Source organism: Sycon ciliatum, chromosome 7 (genome assembly GCF_964019385.1).
Source record: "Sycon ciliatum chromosome 7, ocSycCili1.1, whole genome shotgun sequence".
NCBI lineage: Eukaryota > Metazoa > Porifera > Calcarea > Leucosolenida > Sycettidae > Sycon > Sycon ciliatum.
This window is the reverse complement of record NC_088649.1, coordinates 33,576,005-33,596,764: the sequence shown is the minus strand read 5'-3', so window position 1 is coordinate 33,596,764 and position 20,760 is coordinate 33,576,005. Positions and strand designations below refer to the sequence as shown.

The 20,760-nt window shown below is 48.7% G+C and overlaps 2 protein-coding genes and 1 non-coding gene across 3 annotated transcripts; all 3 read right to left on the bottom strand.

Annotated features, from left to right (window-relative positions):
- Positions 1-6: 6 nt before the first annotated feature.
- On the bottom strand, positions 7-11,946 carry LOC135821373 (very long chain fatty acid elongase 4-like). Its single transcript, XM_065334443.1, has 8 exons — positions 11,657-11,946; positions 9,547-9,732; positions 8,790-8,977; positions 5,962-6,039; positions 3,632-3,688; positions 2,584-2,698; positions 1,038-1,165; positions 7-475 (listed from the first exon to the last, which is right to left on the bottom strand). Exons 2-8 carry the CDS (start codon positions 9,653-9,655, stop codon positions 278-280), a joined length of 873 nt encoding a protein of 290 aa, XP_065190515.1. The 5' UTR covers positions 9,656-9,732; positions 11,657-11,946; the 3' UTR covers positions 7-277.
- Positions 11,947-12,819: 873 nt separating this feature from the next.
- Positions 12,820-20,611, bottom strand: LOC135821369 (deoxyribose-phosphate aldolase-like). The gene is made up of 5 exons (XM_065334439.1): positions 20,088-20,611; positions 18,209-18,358; positions 17,097-17,201; positions 14,741-14,928; positions 12,820-13,473 (listed from the first exon to the last, which is right to left on the bottom strand). Exons 1-5 carry the CDS (start codon positions 20,454-20,456, stop codon positions 13,317-13,319), a joined length of 969 nt encoding a protein of 322 aa, XP_065190511.1. The 5' UTR covers positions 20,457-20,611; the 3' UTR covers positions 12,820-13,316.
- On the bottom strand, positions 16,226-16,297 carry Trnaq-cug (transfer RNA glutamine (anticodon CUG)). The gene has a single exon. It is a non-coding gene; the product is annotated as a tRNA-Gln (tRNA).
- Positions 20,612-20,760: the final 149 nt, after the last annotated feature.

Sequence of the window (20,760 nt, the reverse complement as noted above, 5' to 3'; positions counted from 1 at the left end):
AAGACGTTGTTTTTGTCTCTGCGTCGCCTGTTCTAACCAGAAAAAATTACATCTATTGCGTTGACCAGAAATAGTACATGAGTATAGGAATATGTTAGGTAATTCTAGCAAAGAGTTCGAGATGTTTTCCGATGAGGACTGGGAACATTGGGGAGAGATGGGGTGAGTGAGAGAGAGAAGGGGGGGGGGGGGAGAGAAAGAGAAAACGAGAGAGAGATAAAGCGAGAGAAGCGCCATTGGCATCGGGCCACGGCACCACTCCCGACCGCAGAAGGCATCATTCTGTCTTGACCCCATTCTGTTTTGCGGTGGCTGATTGCGGTGTCTTCTTCAGATAGGCCTTTTTGTAGAAGTTTCCAAACAACGCAACATGGCTAGATATGTAGATACAGTATGCTATCTGGATGCCGAAAGGGAAGTCGCAGCGATTGTAGAAGGAGTAGATGCCGTGCACGAGGCAGATGAAGAACTGAGTCTGCAAATACGGCACCCGTGCACACGTGCGCACACGTTGAGAAGCGCGGGCAAAGACACGCAGACCCACACGTGCACGCACACACACACACACACACACACACACACACACACACATATATACAAACACACACGCACACTCCACATTCGCAAATGGTGTGCACAAACACACCATGACACAATCAGATCACTTTGGCTGGTCTCCGGTGTAGTAGTATTTCCAAGGCTCCACTGGTTATTTTCTTATACTGTACACCGTTTTTCTCTGTTCATTTACTTTTTTACTATGTACACATCCCTACGGAAAAACATGTGAAGAATGACAGAAAAACAAGACACAGGGGATGAAGGAACGTCTTGGCGATGAACTGGGAGCAACTCAATTGACCAGAGATCTCAACAGTGGCGCTGCAATCAGGTTAAATTGTGCACTTTGATACTGATTGCATAGTATGAAACCCAGACAGGGTAGTAGGAAGGTAGGCTAGCAGACAACCGACAGAGAAGGATCACCCCAACACAAACACAAACATAATCACAAACAATAATTTGAGTGTCCTTACCAGTTGGAATGTAGTCATGTACTTCTTCCACCAGAGGTACTTGCGGAACCCTGGGCCCAGGCCAGCCAGGAAGTAGTACAGATACATGATCACGTGGATGCCACAGTTCAAGCAGGCACCAAACCACGCTGCACAAACCAAACAAAACCAAACCGCGCAACAAAACATACAGTCATAATGTAGACCCACAAACAAACATGCAAAAAACGCCTGCACACACACACACACCTCAGACTTCAGACCTGTCCATCGCAGAAGCGATGATAGAGAACAGCTATGTTAGACATAGCAACTTGTGCTGGGATTACACCATTCAACAGCTTGCAAGGCTGATGAATACACACACACAAACACACACACACACACACACACACACACACACACACACATGTCATGGCCATGTCATGGTACACACTGCCATTACGGTCACGTGTCCCCTTGCGGGGCCGACAATATGGAACGACGAGCGACGGCAGTCCGCTGAGAGAGAAGTACTAGGTCAGGGACTCAGGGACCATGTTCGAGAGAGCCATTTCTGGCAGCTGTGGATTTGGCTTATCATCGGAAACGATTCCTCTCACGGCTGCCACTTGAACTGGCCCATCACTCTCCGCAGCAGGGCGAACATTCCATGAGCCAATGCTCAGAGTCGTTCCAAGTCGTCGTCTTCGTGCGGTAGTTTGCTCCACTCGCGGGCTTGCAAAGCCTCGTGAAGGACTCAGACACACACACACACACACACACACACACACAAACACACACACACACACACACACACACACACACACAGACAAGTGAAAGGGTCTGAGTTGCATAAAACTGTATTGATCTGTGATGACAATATCAAGAGGACAATCAGAATTGGTGTGCATGAGCTGCTGCTTCTGCACAATCACTCATTCTAAAGTGAACCGCATGGAATTGCTGAAAGCAATAGCAACTGCAACTGGAAAGAAACATTGGACCTGGAAATACAGGGGAGAATGGATAACCGGATAAACATATAGAGGTGAGAGAGAGAGAGAGAGAGAGAGAGAGAGAGAGAGAGAGAGAGAGAGAGAGAGAGAGAGAGAGAGAGAGAGAGAGAGAGAGAGAGAGAGAGAGAGAGAGAGAGAGAGAGAGAGAGAGAGAGAGAGAGAGAGAGAGAGAGAGAGAGAGAGAGAGAGAGAGAGAGAGAGAGAGAGAGAGAGAGAGAGAGAGAGAGAGAGAGAGAGAGAGAGAGGCAGAGAGAGAGAGAGAGAGAGAGAGAGAGAGAGAGAGAGAGAGAGAGAAGAGAGAGAGAGAGAGAGAGAGAGAGGAGAGAGAGAGAGAGAGAGAGAGAGAGAGAGAGAGAGAGAGAGAGAGAGAGAGAGAGAGAGAGAGAGAGAGAGACAGAGAGAGAGACAGAGAGAGAGACAGAGAGAAAGAGAGAGAAGATAGAGAGAGAGACAGAGAGAGACAGAGAGAAAGAGAGACAGAGATAGAGACTTAGAGATAGACAGAGACAGAGACTTAGAGGGAGACAGAGACAGAGAGAGAGAAAGACATGGAGAAAACACGCACTTACACAATCCACCAGCCACCCACTTGACACCAATGTACCATAGCATGAACATCGTACTATGGTGGTAGACATGAAGGAACGTCACCTGGCCATTCTTCTTACGCAGAATAAACATCACCTGTGGGAAATATGTGACCATGCAAGCACCAAAAACCTGTCTTGGGAGGCCACCTGCTTTTTAAGACCATCTGTCTTTAGTTAGATTCTTTACACAATTGTAGAGATCACCCGTGTCAAAAGAGAGTATACAGTGAAACCTGGTTTAAGTGAACACCCCACGGTGCAAGAAAAAGCGGTCGTTAAAGCCAGGTGGTCTTTAGAACCAGGTCCCACAGTGTCTGTGTAGAACTGTCGGTGCATGGAAAAACGGTCGTTAAGAGCAGGTGGTCGCTAAACACAGAGGTCGCTTACACCAGGTTTTATTGTATCTGAGAAAACCAGAAGAGGACGAAGTGGATGCCTTGTAGATCTAGAAAGAGTGCAATCCACCTCCGGTCCATCCTATTGATGCGAGGAGAATGATCTCGTTGGGCGAGTCAGCGGCACTGCTTATGGGCGCGGAGTATACTGCGTGAGTCAGCGGATTCGCGTATGGGCGCTGCGCATACAGCATAAGTCGCTGGTGCAGCGCTGTATGTACAGCACAAGTCGCTAGTGCAGCGCTGTGTATACAGCACAAGTCGCTAGTGCAGCGCGACTTTGCCAAAGCATCTCAGGCTCTTGATGTACAGTCGCGTTCTGGAGTTTAAGCCATACTTTAAACCCGAGCAATTCACCCAAACTTTGGGCCAAAGTCTTACACTGCAATGGTCTGAGACTCTCTTACACTGCAATGGTCGAATCAACGATGATAATCAGGCTAGATGTCTGTATTTCGTGACAACACAAATCTGGGTACAGTTTATTCTCCAGTGTGGCTTACACTCCGAACAATACGGTCTTCACATAACCTCTATACGGATACACACGCACGTATCGCCGGCGCGTAGGCGATGATGTGTTGCGTGTTGGACAGCAGCAACAACATGACTGCATGCATGACGGGGCTTACCGTGTCGGTAAATTCCAGCAGCTTTGATATGTAGTAGTACCAGCATACGTGCGCCAGCTGCAGAAGAACATAGACATGCATGAATACGTGCAAATTAAAACAAGCAATACGTCTGATAAGTGTTCTATTTTCAGACACTAAACTCCGAGTAACGGCAAGGAAGGACACGCGTAGGTGAACATACCAGCGGCGAAGCCATCACCTTTGTTTGGTATAGATGATAATGTCTGCATGCTGGTAACACACGTGCCAAGAGAAGCTCATACGAGCCGGTCCTCTACACATTCGGGTCCCCCGCTACCAGCACACCAGTCTTCTGAAGATCGCACAGAGCGTGAAGCACGGAGTTGAAACTGCCATGGCTGGCTATCGCCCCCCCCCCCCCCCCCCCTCTCCATATTGTCCTATGTTCCCTGGTCACGGGAAGGTGAAATAATAAAAAAATCTTTCAAAAACACTATAATTTTCCTCTCTCCCAAATGTATGTACGGTCGGTCTCCACCTGACAGTGTTCAGCACTCTTAGTTCCGCTTAGGATAATGATTCCAAATTTCAAATTTTCAATTTTCAAAATTTCAAATTCGAGTGTCATGTCCATTACATCAACAGGTTTTGTACACAAGTCTGATGATTGTCCCTCGGAATAGAGGAAGTCCAGAGTACGACTTTCCATGGTATAATCTGTAGAGGCGTTACGAATTTGTCACACGTCGTTTTCAAGTAGTGAACTGTTCCAGAGTATGGAAACCTTTCTGCACTCGATGACGCAAAATATCCACACGAAACATGGTACGTATGAAAGCCAGTCCACACGGATTCTCCGTGCCGAAAATCGTATGAAGCACGCCTCGAAACAATCCGTAGCGCCTGTACGGATTTTGGCACAGGAATCGTAACCCGCAACCTCTCTATTACATTTGTATTGTAGTGTATTTATTATTATTTTTACTTGGGCATTCTCAACAGACCCTAAGGTCTTCTTACAGGGTGCCCAATTACTTGTTTTGTACAATGCACTGCTAGCAACGCTCTGTGCACTGCTAGCAACGCTCTGTGCACTGCTAGCAACGCTCTGTGCACTGCTAGCAACACTCTGTACACTGCTAGCAACGTTCTGTGCACTTCTAGCAACGCTCTGTGCACTTCTAGCAACGCTCTGTGCACTTCTAGCAACGCTCTGTGCACTGCTAGCAACGCTCTGTGCACTGCTAGCAACGCTCTGTGCACTGCTAGCAACGCTCTGTGCACTGCTAGCAACGCTCTGTGCACTTCTAGCAACGCTCTGTGCACTGCTAGCAACGTTCTGTGCACTTCTAGCAACGCTCTGTGCACTGCTAGCAACACTCTGTGCACTGCTAGCAACGCTCTGTGCACTGCTAGCAACGCTCTGTGCACTTCTAGCAACGCTCTGTGCACTGCTAGCAACGTTCTGTGCACTTCTAGCAACGCTCTGTGCACTGCTAGCAACGCTCTGTGCACTGCTAGCAACGCTCTGTGCACTGCTAGCAACGCTCTGTGCACTGCTAGCAACGCTCTGTGCACTGCTAGCAACGCTCTGTGCACTGCTAGCAACGCTCTGTGCACTGCTAGCAACGCTCTGTGCACTGCTAGCAACGCTCTGTGCACTGCTAGCAACGCTCTGTGCACTGCTAGCAACGCTCTGTGCACTGCTAGCAACGCTCTGTGCACTGCTAGCAACGCTCTGTGCACTGCTAGCAACACTCTGTGCACTGCTAGCAACGCTCTGTGCACTGCTAGCAACGCTCTGTGCACTGCTAGCAACGCTCTGTGCACTGCTAGCAACGCTCTGTGCACTGCTAGCAACGCTCTGTGCACTGCTAGCAACGCTCTGTGCACTGCTAGCAACACTCTGTGCACTGCTAGCAACGCTCTGTGCACTGCTAGCAACGCTCTGTGCACTGCTAGCAACGCTCTGTGCACTGCTAGCAACACTCTGTGCACTGCTAGCAACACTCTGTGCACTGCTAGCAACACTCTGTGCACTGCTAGCAACACTCTGTGCACTGCTAGCAACACTCTGTGCACTGCTAGCAACGCTCTGTGCACTGCTAGCAACACTCTGTGCACTGCTAGCAACACTCTGTGCACTGCTAGCAACGCTCAATGCACTGCTAGCAACGCTCTGTGCACTGCTAGCAACGCTCTGTGCACTGCTAGCAACACTCTGTGCACTTCTAGCAACACTCTGTGCACTGCTAGCAACGCTCTGTGCACTGCTAGCAACGCTCTGTACACTGCTAGCAACACTCTGCCTGCTTTATCAGATGTACTGTGGGGATGAAGAGGCGCATGCGTTGCGGCCTACTTACTCTCACAGCTTGCGGGTCGTTGCTGTAGTCGATGGGTAAGCAGAAACGATTGGAGAGGTGCCGAGTAGAGCCATAGAACTGCGGGTACAAACAGTGCACAGACCACGCAATGATCACTAACAAGACAATTATACAGGCAAGGAAAACAAGAGCACAACAAACAACATCGGAGCAAGAACAAGAAAACAGCGACTCCCAACAGTCGTCTTTGCCCGCGGTGGAGCTGATTTAAACATGTTGGGACCCGGTGGAACCCTGCCTAGTGCCGGGTGGTCTGCACATCAAACACAGAGCAGCTACAGTGTTCCCCTTTTTTTCTTCCAATCTTTTCTTTTTTGTAACATGGAAATTGTGGGCACAAGTTATGCGATCGAGTCCACCAACTAAACCAGATTTTGAACAGCCAGATCTGGTTTAGTTATAGTGGACTCGATCGCATAACTTGTGCCCCCAATTTCATGTTACAAATGTTTCCTTGGCTCACCATCTGAGTTCTTTTCCTTTTTCCTTATATTTGTGTGCCTGTAGTCGATCTCATGAAATAAGGCAACACTGCCTGTTTGTTCATCGACATTAAATAAACCAATCCAATCCAATCCAAGAGCAGCTAAGATTAGCCAGTGCAGGCTAAATTTTATTTTTCAAGGAACCCCTTCGAAAATGGTAGCAATCGATTCAGCATGGCATTTTCATTCCTCCTGCAAAGTTTCAGCTGATTTGGAGTCATGACAAGGACGCTATGGCGATTTGAAGATCGAAAAACTTCACTTTTGTTTGTCAAGAAGAAAGACCATGATCGCACACAAATCATACAACCCGTGTGGCACAATGATTTTTGAACGAAGTTGATCCGCGGACCGCTTCGCGCATGCATGCACACACGCAGTACAGTACAGAGGCTTTTTTGAACGCGGATATGTAGTTCTTCGTCTTCTTCGAAATGTCTTCCAAATGCGTGGTGCTGGTGTTGTTCTCAGCTTCGTCAAGGCAGAATGCAGCTGCATGTGATGCTCCTGTGTGTTCATGCATGTTCTCTTTTCGCGTCTCGACATTGTAGCGTCCAGACTCTGCTCGACTGGAGAAGATTGAGGAGACTATGCTTTGATCCACATGGAAAATCGATGAAATTTGGTAATTATCGTCGGGCGCTAAAAAGCGCTGGGGAGCATGGGGCTAAAACTTCGTAGCAGTCATCCCTACCATGACAGGCATCGACTGGTATATGTTCCATTCTGTTCCCAACCACTACGGGTAGTCTGCGAAGCTTTCTTCTTCGCCGATTCTCGGACAGATCGTACGTCTTCGCACTGTATCTCCCGTCTCCCTCAACGGATCAAAACACGGTTTTCGCCAGGACGAACACAAACCCCCAGATTTCGCGGCGGCAACAACTTCGAGTAGGGAAAAGCTAGCAGCTAACCAGGAATCACCAAAAAACACGTGTAATACTCAGTGTGATTTGCGACAGCTGTCATTGTGCCGTCGCACCATGCATGTACCATGCACGGGAATGGAACACGGATGAGTCGTTTTATTACGACAGCCTGCACTGGCTACTAAGATGTTCCGACATACACGGCCCAACACACTTGTAGAAGACGACCAGAACCTGACTGGCCCACCCGGTAAGAGCTTGAATGGGATGACGTCAAAATTCAACATCTAACGGCAAATCAAGACTTTCGGATCCACTCAGCCCAGAGTGAAGCACAGGAAGCGGTAGGTCCAGGCCAGCACTCCGATATGTTGACTACCTGTCCTATAAACACAGAGAGGTCCAGGCTGTCCAATAGCTAGAGTGCTCAATACCGAAAGGCAGAGCTAGTTCAAACAATAATAAGAGGATGAGAAAAGTGTTTTTACTCCGAGTTTCACTCACTAAGCGATCATCAGAAAAATCGGTTTTCTGATGATCGCTTAGTGCGTGAAACTCGGAGTAACAACACGTTTTTTCATCCTCATATTATTGTTTGAACTTGCCCTACCTAGAGGACCACTTCAACCAGTAGGACCAGGGGGTGCTATTTCCAGTCAAATGACCCTGGATGCAGAGACCACCTGGCAACAGAGACCACCTGCGCTCGCGGAGCACATTTGCAAGGTCCATCGAGCAGTCCTCTTAGACAGATTTCACTGCAACTTCAAACAGAATAGCTTGACATCATCCAACAGATCAGCTTGACATCATCCAACAGGATTCGAAATCAATTGACCTCACCATCCACCCAGCTCTCACCTCCGCTCAAGAACGCAAAATTCTGGATAAACATCATCAACAGATTTATTTCTTCTTTTACGAATAACACAATCCCTCCGATCAGACAGAGAAAGGAAAAAAAAGGACTAAGAAAGATAGGAAGGACAATGACGAACGGCGCCTCTCCGTCGAAAGTTTCTCTGAGACAAGAATGCGACTTAATCCACCGTTCTTGTTCCTTTCCCTTTGCCTGCATTTCACCTGCTGAGAAGGCGTGAAAGTAGACTTGTGAAACCAAAAAAATACTTTCAAGATGTTCGTAAAGAGCCTGAAGTGAGTCCTTTTTCTGGGAAACATGGCTATCTGTAGGGGATTATTATTAAAACAGAGAGGTTCCAGGCTGTCCAAGAGAGTGCTCAATACCGAGAGGCAGAGCCAGGTCAAACAGTAATAAGAGGACAGAGAAAGGAATTTAACTCCGAGTTTCACTCACTTAGCGATCATCAGAAAACAGTTTTCTGTTTCGGTTTCCGTTTCTGTTTTCTGATGATCGCTTAGTGCGTGAAACTCGGAGTTAAAACACTTTCTCTGTCCTCTTATTGTTTGGGGATTATTATTAAACAGACCTTACCTCTAGCATCATGTAAAGATTGAAGATGACCATTGCGAGATTATAGACGGCCATTGATGTGCGAAGCTCAAACGCCTTGCGCTTCTCCATCATTACGGGAACCAGCCGTACAAAGACGAGATACGCTAACGTGAGGAGGAGAGTGGGAAGAGGCGAGTCCATCAGAGCCCAATCAGCCACCCTGGCATCTGCATTAGAACATACAAGTAAACACACATAAACGCACGTACACAAACATGCACACACACACACACACGCACGCGCGCACGCACGCACGCCCCCCCCCCCCCCCCCCCCCACCCACACACAAACACACACACCCACCCCCACACACAGTGACACACACGCACACACACACACACACAGGAGCAATAAGAAACGCACTACAAGCAGTGGCATCGGAGGACTACCTCATGGTGTACTTGGAAACTAGGAATTTCCGACAACCTAAGTTACCTTATCATAAAACATTTTTTTACTGATGTGCAAGGCTGTTATGAAGGCAAGTTGGAGATATTTACACACACACATGCACATACTCATACTCATGCCCATCGCGGGAGCGATGATAGTGAACACGCTATGTTGGACATAGCAACTTGTGCTCGGATTTCACCATTCAACAGCTTGCAAGGCTGATGAATTGACCGCCACTAATTTTTAGCCTGGTATCCACCACACAGCTGATTGAAGTGGCTTTTTCTGGCCAGTGAATCCCTATTTGTCATTTTTTCCATTCTTTTTTACATACGCGTACCTTTCTTAGCCTCCCACTCCTGCTGCCAGTAGCCCTCCAGCTTGGCACATAGCGGTGAAACCGTGGGCAGGGCACAGGCACCAGTGTAGGTGATATTCACCACATCCATGTTTGATCAACGCTATCCTGGACAATGCCTCTCGGATCTTAGCGGGTCTTAGCGTGACTTAGCGTGTCTTTGCTGACCTGCAGAACATGAACAGCACAACGGATTACGAGGCGGAGAGTTATATGTAGTAATCAAATAGATTCTTGGGTGGAAGCAAGCAAACCAGCACACCAAGCACAGAAGCAATGATTATAGTTTCGACTAGGCCTTTCCTACCATTACTGCTCAATTACGTTTCGAAGGACTGACCGCCAAAGTGCTGTATATTATAAGGACTTGCTTGCTGCGGCTTCAATCACCACTGTGTTCGACTTGAAAAGTAATGATACGAATGACATGAACTTAAGAATAGAATAACTGTTCCTAACTTGCAAAGCAGTTCAAGCCGATTCTAGGAAGTCTTCGAGGGGAAGTTACTACTACTTGAATCTGGTCAACATTATCCCTAGCGTGCCCTAAAACTCCTGTTCATTTTGTTTTCATTATTTTTAGCAGGGTTTTTTTTACTGTTTGGCGTACAAGAGTAGTGTTGATACCTATATGTAGACCCTCCTCGGTCGGTTTAGCTGCTTCTGCCCCGCCGCGTCCACTGCTTTGATTGCCATCACTATGTGCCTCCAGGCTGTACTGTCGTGCCGGCATTTGCACCATGATGGTTTGTGGCCATTTCGTGAAAACCCCCAAAACCGCTTTGCCTTTGCCTTGAAGTACTGTTGTTCAAGCAGATTGCTTGATGACTACAGCGCAATAGCTCCTTGGGGGTCGTCGCAAAAGCGTTTGTAGTCCCTGATACGAACATTATTCATTTCGAACTCGAACCCCCTCCCCTCCCTCTGAAACGAACACAGCTTGCTATGCTGGACGACGAAAATCGCATGCATGTACATGTCATATGTACAGTGTCGGTCGAATTGCGATTTTGACTCGCACCCCCCCCCCCCCCCCAACGAATGTTCGTTTCAGGTACGACAAAAAAAAAACGTTTGCGACAACCCCTTAGAAAGTTGATAAAAGTCACAAAGACTAAGTACAGGGGGTGGGGTTGGGGGGGGGGGGGAGTGGGGTTTTTTGGGGGGGGGGGGGGAGCACCTGTTACCTGTTTGCGGTCTTCAAAGTAGCCTGGCACCAGCATGGTCACTTCTTCTTTAGGCTTACACGTCCAACAGCTGGCAAGTACTACTGGTAGGTTGTAGGTTGTAGTGCCACTTGTACTAGCTCACTTGTACTAGCTCACTTGTACTTGTAGGCAGTGGCCTGGCTGGTCTACATGTATATGTATGTACAGGGGTGTCGGAAGGTATTTTAGTATTTTTAGTGTGGTCAGTCAGCCATCTGAAGTACAGTTTACTCCTGGGGAGGGGTTGCTGAGCCGAAAATTATAGAAATTTATTAGAGCCCAAATCAGTGCATTTTATTGATTCACAGGGTACTCGGGGCAAATAGTGGTGACCGTACCGTGTCCGACGCCCCTGATGTACTACAAGTGCATGATCAAGTTTTAATCGCTTCCCTGGATGCATCAGGTGGACCAACTTGGATCAAAGTGGTACCTTTGAACCATGTGCGACGGTCTTGGCATAACCTTTGGCCTCTACCACCCACTAGTGCACTGCACACAGCAATCATACGGACAGTTTCATTGTAAAAATGTAAATGCACACACTATACGTAAGCACACTGTGGCCGGGGTCTGCAAGTGTTGACCACTGCAGACGAAAAGAAGAACGCCTCTGATCTGTTGATTACTAAAATTAATAATTGGCCCGACAAGCAGTGATTCATTTGATTTCGAGGGTGGGTGATGGGGAGAAGAGCCTCAAGAGGGCGTTCAACAAAAAGCACATGATCCGATCGCTAGGACATGACTACACGCACTTAGCTATGATAATGATGGGGAAGGCCCCAGGTGAGTACCAGCTCTCGCCAATGCCCACCTGCACTTACAGCCCAGCCGGCATCAGCAATTCTTCACTACACTGTAAGTGTAAGTGTTCGCCTTACCTGCCGTGCTCGCTCAGCCTTCTGTCGCTCACCACGTGTCGCCCGCTGTGCTTGTATCTCAGTGGGCTATCTCGTCTGAAAATTCCTGCAGTGCGCTAGCTAGCGCGCCCTTCTCTCTGCTCCAATAAATTGTTACTCAATTATGTGCTGTGCGAAGAGACACGACGCGCCGCGGGCTCATCAGCTTGACTACTACCAAACACTGGGGTTAGCACACACCAAAGGACATTCCCAACTACAAAACAAACTCTCAGCACGACCAGAGCCTTTTTGTACGCAGGACTCCGAAAATAATAATAATTAGCAGCAGCACGTGGCGTGCGGATTTGAAAGCGAGAAAGGTCGCCCGCGTGCGCCGCGCCCACAATCTACACGTACATGTGCATGTGCCTTCGTGCACGTGTGTGTGAGTGTGTAGCGGCATGGCAGTAAACTGTCGAAGCGTAGTGCAAGCGTCCAACCAGCACGATGCAGTAGCGCATAGTGACTAGTGTAGCACTAGCAGTGTAGTGTAGGTCTACCATCACTGATCACAGTAATCAGGGTAATAATCAGCCTGATCAGGCTGACCATGGTCTACTCTACTGTCTACCATGGTCTACTGACTCAGTACTGAGTCTGTCTGTGTAGTTTCCAGCAGGGAGTCCTGGGCTCCCTGAGGCCTGGTTTCCAGCATGCATGCAGGACATGTCGACACGGCACGGTCTTCGCGAGATCCGGAGACTCGGCCCGGAGAGCCGTTCGTGGAATGCACGCATCAATCCATACATAGATCATGTATGATTGTACTGCGTGATGTAGTTCATCTACCGGTCTACGAGTACAACATGATAGGGCATGTGGTCTCTGTTGCCAGGTGGTCTCCTTATATCCAGGGTCATTTGACTGGAAATAGCATCCCTTGATCCTGGTTGCAGTGGTCTTCTGGGACAGGTGGTCGCCTTGACAGGCTTCACTGAACGGTATAATAGTATATCATGCGAGATATTAGTGTTCGGTTTACCACCTCGATATCTGGGGACGGTTAGAAGACATGCTACAATGAAACGTGCTACACAAGACTCTTGTTTCAGTCGTTGATCCCCTCCCCCCCCCCCCACACACACACAGTCAAAGCCTCACCACCAGTGGGAAGCCAGACTCCAAAAAACCCAGAATGGATGTACTGAGAGGCTGTGCCAGTTCAATATCGATCCTGACAGGACACCACGACGCGGCATACTAGATTATGTACAACTCCAGCACACTAACGATAGTAATATAAAACGTTAAAAAATAAAGCTAAAAACTAGCAAGAAATTCAAGTAAAAAAGGTAACAACGAACTTCAATCAGAAAATTAAAATCCACATGCTACAGGGCAATATGCACATGGGGAATACAACAATGTTGGTTAGTTCTCCGATAAGCTAAACTGGGGGAAATCCCTACTTCCAGAAGATACGCCTGCTAGCAAGCACGAACTCGTCCTGGACATCGCTGTCATCGCCATCGTCGTTGCCATGGGCAACTGATTGATTATCTACAGTATTGGCAGCCGGCAGCTGTACTGCACTGCCCTCGACCTGGGGAAGCATCCGGTTGGCGGCTGGGACCGGGCGATCGGGGCCCGACCCGGGGCCAATATCCCCGCCGGTCGCTGCCGCCTGCGGTGAGCCTAGTCAAGACATGGGCATCTGGTAAGCGGCGGCGTAGCGCCCCGTGCAGTGGTGGAACAGCTGACGCTCAATGTCGCCGAGTAGCGACGAGGCACCGATACGGAACAGCTCTGGTCGCGTCCATTCGTCACCCAGCTCCTCCTTCATCAGCGCTAGCCAGCTGCACAGGGCCGAAAGAAGAACAGGCACAAAGCGTTTAGAACACGCCACACGCCATGCATCACGGTCAAAAACAAAATTTCCTTTTTTCCCCTACTTTTTTCACCAGTTGAGGGAATGGAAAAGGGAAAAGTCGGTAGAAAAATTGACTGTCACCACCAGGACTCGAACCAGGGACCTTCGCTTGAGACCAGCAATTCTCTAACCACTGAGCTAAGGTGTAGTCGTCATCCCAGCAGAGACGGTTCAACATTTTCTTCAGACTTTGAAACTCACACTTCCTGTGACTCTGCACAGGCTGGTGGGATGCAGCCCTCACTGTAACCCACACACTTCACGCACAAACTAGTACGCATTTTTCCGCTACTGTTTCTGTTACTGCCCATTAGGGCCCCTCAACTTAAACACTCAAACAGAATCTGGCAGTACTGTAAAACATGTAATTTTAGGTGCATTAAAATTTCTGTGCCAGGGACCTGCCAGGTTTCAGGTGTAATTTAGAATTAGGTGACCAGCGTTCCCTCCACATACAGTGCATACTCTAGTGCCTTTTAGGTGTAATTTAAATTTAGGTGACTGGTTTCTCTACCGAAATCACCGAAATTGAAGTTACACCGAAAATTACATGTCTTACAGTACTTTAAGAACAGTTTACTGCACATCTGTCAAAATTTAATAAGTTTGGATTTTGGCCTGATTTTTCATCGACACACATAAAATGTGACCACACAGCGCTGGCCAAGACAGCTTGACAAGAGTGCTCGATACACAAACGTGCAGAGCATGCAGTACACACGAAACAACGAAGGCGATGGATGGGCTGTTTGTTGAGCGGCAACATGAAGTTTCACACCTTGTGAAGCACAGTCATAGTCTATGCAGAACCCAACCAGACTTTCGATCGGCGAGACTAAACTTTAGCCAATGCACCTCTTTTGCTAAAATCGCTAAAATCTCACCACCGCCAAAATTTTCATTGGTTTTAAGGGAAAGGTGAAAACAACGGGAGAAGTCGGGAGAAAAAGTTGACTGTCACCACCAGCAGTTGAACCAGTGACCTTGGTTGGAGACAGTGCTAAATTTAGCCAGTCTAGAGGCTCATTACACTGATGATGGGCCAGGCCCGAAAATTTGGTGTAATGCAAATTTTAATATTTTAAAATTCGAATCGCAGTGAAGAGACCGTTTTTGGAGTTTGGAGTTGAGAATTGAAGTTTCCTTAACGTTCTAAAGTATCACACAAGAATACCCATGCAACAGGCACTGACCTGAGTGCGTCCTTGGCCGAGCGGATTCCGCCGGCGGGCTTGAATCCCACGCGGTAGCCGGTGCGCTGGAAGTACTCGCGTATGGCGCGCAGCATGACCAGGGCGACGGGAAACGTGGCGTTGACACCCTCCTTACCAGTGCTGGTCTTGATGACGTCGGAGCCAGCCATCATGCTCACAACACTCGCCTACAGAGCAATGAGGACAGCGGACACACACACACAGAGAGAGAGAGAGAGAGAGAGAGAGAGAGAGAGAGAGAGAGAGAGAGAGAGAGAGGGAGAGGGAGAGGGAGAGAGAGAGAGAGAGGGAGAGAGAGAGAACAGGCAGAAAAACGAGAGTTTAACGCTGTCTTCACAACTGGCACGTGGACGCGGTACACGTGCGGATCATGCGTGCCCACACGTGTGCTCAGGCGTTCACAAAAAAACCCAGCAGTTCGACTTGTATTTAGGAAATTAGGGCGTGCGACGCCTTCGAGTGCTAATTTTTTTTTACCCCGCTCGCCTACAAGCAATGCCACAACGTACACACAGAGAACAGGCAACAAAACGGGAGTCTAAGCGGGGGTTCGTTATTGATCTACAGGTTTGGGTAGAATCTGAGTTCGCAAACTACGATCCACTGCAAGTCAACAAATATCCGGCGTATATTTATTTTCGGCTATTTTCGGTTGGCCTGGCCATGTTTGGCCCAAAATTTGTTGCGGCCGAAATTTTGTCTTGCAAGGTTCAGTGTGACAGTGTATACAGGCGGCAGCAGTACAGGCCGAACATTTGATGCGGCCGAAATGGGTTTCAGCCCTGAGAGGCCGAAATTCGAATGGGCCGAAACTTTGTCGACTGACAGTACTGTCTTCGCTCTTTCAGCTCTACTCTACTCTACCAAGTAGACACACACACAAACACAGCCTAACATACAGCATGTGATTAGTAATACACAAGCAGATCTCCCCCCCCCCCCCCCCCCCACACACACACACACCGATCGAAGAGTGCTCAACACTGTTAAGGGGTCTTCGCAAAAGTTTTTCGTCGTCCCTGAAACGAACATGATTCGTTGGGGGGGGGGGGGGGGAGGGAGGGGGTGCGAGCCAAAATCGCAAGTCGACCGACACTGTACATATGACATGTACTACATGCATGCGATTTTCGTCGTCCAGCATAGCAAGCTGTGTTCGTTTCAGAGGGAGGGGAGGGGGTCCAAGTACGAAATGAACGATGTTCGTTTCAGGGACGACAGAAAACTTTTGCGACGACCCCTAAGTTGGAGCCCGTCACACGGCAGGGAGGGAGGGAAATGTAAGTTACAATACAGAGTTCCACGCTCGGTGCAATCTATACGTACTACATGTAGTAACTGGCATGCTCCAGTGAGAGGAACAAACAGCCTTTATAAAATCATCGCTGGCATCCCTACCACTATTTCGTTTGGTTCACACAGAACCGAAAAAGGAGAAAAAAAGAGGAAAATGGGGAAAAAGTCAGGTTCTACCGAGATTTGAACTCGGATCGCTGGATTCAGAGTCCAGAGTGCTAACCATTACACCATAGAACCCTCCGCTGATGGCAAGGATTCGTCGACTTGAAATGAACACGTCACGTCACAGGTGACCATCACGTTGCCAATGTCGTGGTCATTGAGCGAATTACCCGGGGCCTGGTACCGTTATGAGCCAAGCTCAACTTCTGCGATGGCCCAGTTGCGGCGGTTGCGTGGACTGCGAGATGGACACGATTCGGGGATTTCCCGGTTTCGCGGCCGTCGCATACCGCATCGCAAACATGCTTTCTGCGAATCTCGCTCTACTGACTTAGCACGTAGTACACACGCTGCAGTTCACGTACAGTACACAGTATACAGTATAAACATGGACCAGCAGTGCTCGCGGCCGCTTCACTTCTCAACGGATTTCTATGTCGACAGGCTGCAGTATTAACCTCAAACACAAGCATTCCAACTCCAATGAAGTGTGTAGAAAAAGAAGCAGGAGAGAGAGAGAGAGAGAGAGAGAGAGAGAGAGAGAGAGAGAGAGAGAGAGAGAGAGAGAGAGAGAGAGAGAGAGAGAGAGAGAGAGAGAGAGAGCAGGAACAACTGATGATATCATGACGACATTCCTCGGCGAAACCAGCAGGTGTAGTACAGGCGGTGCACTAGCCGATTCCAGTGTTTCTCTTGCCTCGGGAATGTACAACGAATGTGATACACAGATACAATAGTATCACTGCTGTACTGGCATAAACGTACTCACCGATGCACATGCACACACAGATACACATACGGACATACTCACACACACACACACACACACACACACACACACACACACGCGCGCGTGCACAGCCCGCCAGCTCACCTTGTAGACGTTGGTAAGAGTTCCCAGTTGACCAGTAGCCAGGATGGTCTTGAGATGTGCATCGCCGCATGCTTCACGCATAGCCTTCACCTCATCATACAGTGCCTATGTACAACACACAAGAACACACAACACAGTAGGATCAGCCCTCTACTCACATAGTGCTTAACGCCGAAAAGGACAGAAATCATCCCCCCGCCCCGTTTGATAAGAGAAAGAGTTTTGCCTGATGATAGCGCAAGCGTGAAACTCAAGTCTCAGTAAAGCCTTGCTCCACCTTATTTTGTGAGTTTACAACGAACCACATAATAGTCATCAGCTTGAGTACTTAACTCGCAACAGTTTACAACTCCCATTGATCAGGAGCTCAAACACAGCAGCTCTTCTCCGATCATCGGGAACAAGTACGGCGTGGCCGACACACGGAAACACACGGACACACACACGCAGACATGCCCTTCCCATATGCACACACACAAACACACACACACACACACACACTTGTACTTGTTGCTCACTGCCAAAACTGGTCACGTGGGTCTCCCCGGAAGAGGGGAGAGAGACTCAAAAGGAATCTTGGAAAGATGACTCAACTGGCTATTGAACCGCCCAACGGCCGACACCCCCTGAAATCCCCAAAACTCTGGGTGGACTTGAAAATGATCCCACTTATGGGCTCACCACACCTCAGTAAGTGGGTGAGGACAAGGTGCAGAAAAAGGATTGACGGCATCAGGGTATCCGTCCAGGGATCCAACTGCAGTTACCCCTGCCCCCAGTGAAGGTAATACTTGCTACTAGTGTGGGTGGCTAAATCAGAGTGGATCTGATCTAAGCGTCACTAGCATCATTGATTACACAAGAGTTAATCTAGCCAGAAGCAGTCCATGGTTAACAGGTATGTATACTTCAAATAGAAAGTATACGAACCCTGAAACCAACAAAGGTGGCAGATACAACAATACACCTTCAAGCAGCCGAGCCTGTTGGCAACAGACCCAACACAATCAGGCATAAGTGTACCCACCAACCGGACTAGCTGGCACACACACACACACACACACACACACACATGTGCGCACAGGGACGGACATACGTACAACTCTCCCTACCTGCCAGTTGCCAGTCAGCACGTGTGTTCGTGTGATGACAATGTCAATCTCTGATGCACCAAACGCCACGGCTTGACGGATCTCAGCTAAGCGTTGCTCCATTGGTGTCTGGCCAGCTGGAAATCCAGCGGCAACAGATGCAATAGGTACCTAAGAGAAACAAAACAACAAAAGCTCCATCATTGTCCCAACTGCTTTGGATCTACTGCAAATAAATTATATTTCGAAGTCATTTTAATGTCGCAAATTCCGTAAGGCTCCCGCCACTTACGAAATTAAAACGCTTACAAAAACACGGTACAGTATACATGTACGTAGCAGCCCCCCCCCTCCCCCGATCGATGGGACTTTACGAAAGTTAGATGACTGCGAAGTAGGGGTGAAACAATTATACCGAATATTCGAATACTCGTTTGGATTTTTCAAATATAACTGTACTCGGAATAAATCAGAGTACTCGCTCATACATGGTACATGAATTTACCACAGAAGTCTGCAGTTTCAGAGCAGCAGTCAGCAGATATTGATGTGCAGACTGTGTGGTTAACATTTGTTCACCAGTAGAGAGAGCCCAAATGACCCGCCAACCAATACACTCGAGAAAAAGACTGCCGATTGGTTCAATCAGGGTTGTATCATGTGATTTTAAGGCCCTTGGTGCGCGATTTTTTAGGATATCAAGAATACTCGAATATTCGATCGGAGAAAATCAGAGTACTCGAACTCGGGATCTCAGTGCCAACTTTAAACCCCTACTGCAAAGTGTTCCTTTCCTCAGTTTACGAATGTCACTTGTTTACGAAACATGATTGATTAACAGTATCTCCCCCCCCCCCCCCCCCCCCCCCTTCTCCCATGGGGTACGCATACTGCCATAGCCAGTTCATGGTAGCATGTCTAAAAGAGTAAAGCGCATGTGTGTGTGTGTGTACGTGCACGCGCGCACGCGTGTGTGTGCGCGTCTGTTTCGCCACTATTCAGCCTGGTCTACACCACACAGCTAAGAAGTGGCTTTTCTGGCCAGTGAATCCCTACTTTTTGGTCTTTTTTCCTTTTTTCCTGCACACACATCAGTGTGCGGTGTGGACCAGGCTGAATAGTGGCGGTCAATTCTTCAGCCTTGCAAAGCTGTTGAATGGTGCAATCCCAGCACAAGTTGCTATGGCTTCTGCTGTAGCATCGCTATCATCGCCTCCGGCAATGGGCGTCAAATGGTCCAATGGTGTGTGTGCGTGTGTGTGTGCATGTTTGTATGTGCGTGTGTCAGTGTAAGCGCATGTATGTGGGTGCAAGCTTGCAAACCCACATCAGGAACGGCGGAAGCAGTTTTTGATTGGTCCGGCCATACCCTAGTCTTTCATACAGTTTGTGTATGATATGTAGCGGGGTAGTCACATGACTTTCATACAGTTTGTGTATGATATGGAGGGTAGTCACATGACTTTCATACAGTTTGTGTATGATATGGAGGGTATACACATGACTTTCATACAGTTTGTGTATGATATGGAGGGTATACACATGACTTTCATACAGTTTTTTTATGATATGGAGGGTATACACATGACCTCCTCAGCAGTAGACACACGTTGGTGGGCAAAACGTTGGTCCGGCCATGGCCTGAGCAACCAGACCGATTCCGCCGGGCCTACACATACTAGTAGCTGCACGTGTGTCAGCGTGTATTGGGTGCACGGAGTGCCCCGTGTGCGCGTGTGTGTCCGAAGTTAGCAAGTTGCACATGACAATGGTTACTAGTGTGAGTATGTGTGCGTATGTGCACATGCATCTGGCTACAGGGATACTCGGGTGCGCCGCGCACAACTGTACACGAGTGCGCGTACACACACACGCGCGCGCACGTACGTGCATCACTAACCGTGGATCCGGCCTCCTTGAGAGATCGCACCGCGTCCTCCACTCTGGACGAATAGACACAGACGGCACCACACGTGATGTTCTTGTGCTCCATACCAAGTTGCTCGATCAAATCTTGTCGCACTGGTGTCTGGGCCTTGAAGCAGAGGCGTTTGACATTTCCAGGCGTGTCGTCTCCGTCCAGCGTGGTCAGATCGATGCACTGCACGGCGCGCAGCAGCCACGCAGCCTGCCACTCCTTCTTCACCGAGCGTCGCGTCTTGTGCGTGGCCGCGCGTCTGTTCGCCGCTGGCATGTTGACGCGAGCCGACTCGACCCAGGCCAGGTCCAGCTCCATGCCGGCATTCCGCACCCAGTCCTTGGTGGCCATGTTTGCTCAATAAACTGCCCTCGGCTCTTTCACAAGGAAGTAGCAGCCACAGAGAAAGAAACCAGCTCTAGGACAAGTACTAGGAGAGACAGGAACAATCCTTCAAGATGAGATTTTTTGCAAAAACAAACACAAGAGAGCTTTGGTCGACACATGCGACGATCGAGTACGGATGATGATGAAGGCGAAGGCGAAGAGAGGTGTGCGCGTGCCGCGAATCCCTCTTGGCTCCGTCGTTGTCATGGAGAATATGGCGCTATTCGTAGCGTCCTCAAGCTTTCATTACGAATGTCGTTGCAAAGAC

Excerpts from the sequence above, each read along its gene's own strand:
- LOC135821373 (XM_065334443.1), bottom strand. The coding sequence starts at position 9,655 with ATGGATGTGGTGAATATCACCTACACTGGTGCCTGTGCCCTGCCCACG. Across the intron at positions 1,166-2,583 it reads GTGGGTGGCTGGTGGATTGT|CGTGGTTTGGTGCCTGCTTG; the intron begins GTAAGTGCGTGT and ends TGGTTTGTGCAG. Across the intron at positions 476-1,037 it reads ACATGACTACATTCCAACTG|ACTCAGTTCTTCATCTGCCT; the intron begins GTAAGGACACTC and ends CCGTATTTGCAG.
- LOC135821369 (XM_065334439.1), bottom strand. The coding sequence starts at position 20,456 with ATGGCCACCAAGGACTGGGTGCGGAATGCCGGCATGGAGCTGGACCTG. Across the intron at positions 18,359-20,087 it reads TCAAGGAGGCCGGATCCACG|GTACCTATTGCATCTGTTGC; the intron begins GTTAGTGATGCA and ends TGTTTCTCTTAG. Across the intron at positions 14,929-17,096 it reads CTCTTACCAACGTCTACAAG|GCGAGTGTTGTGAGCATGAT; the intron begins GTGAGCTGGCGG and ends ATTGCTCTGTAG.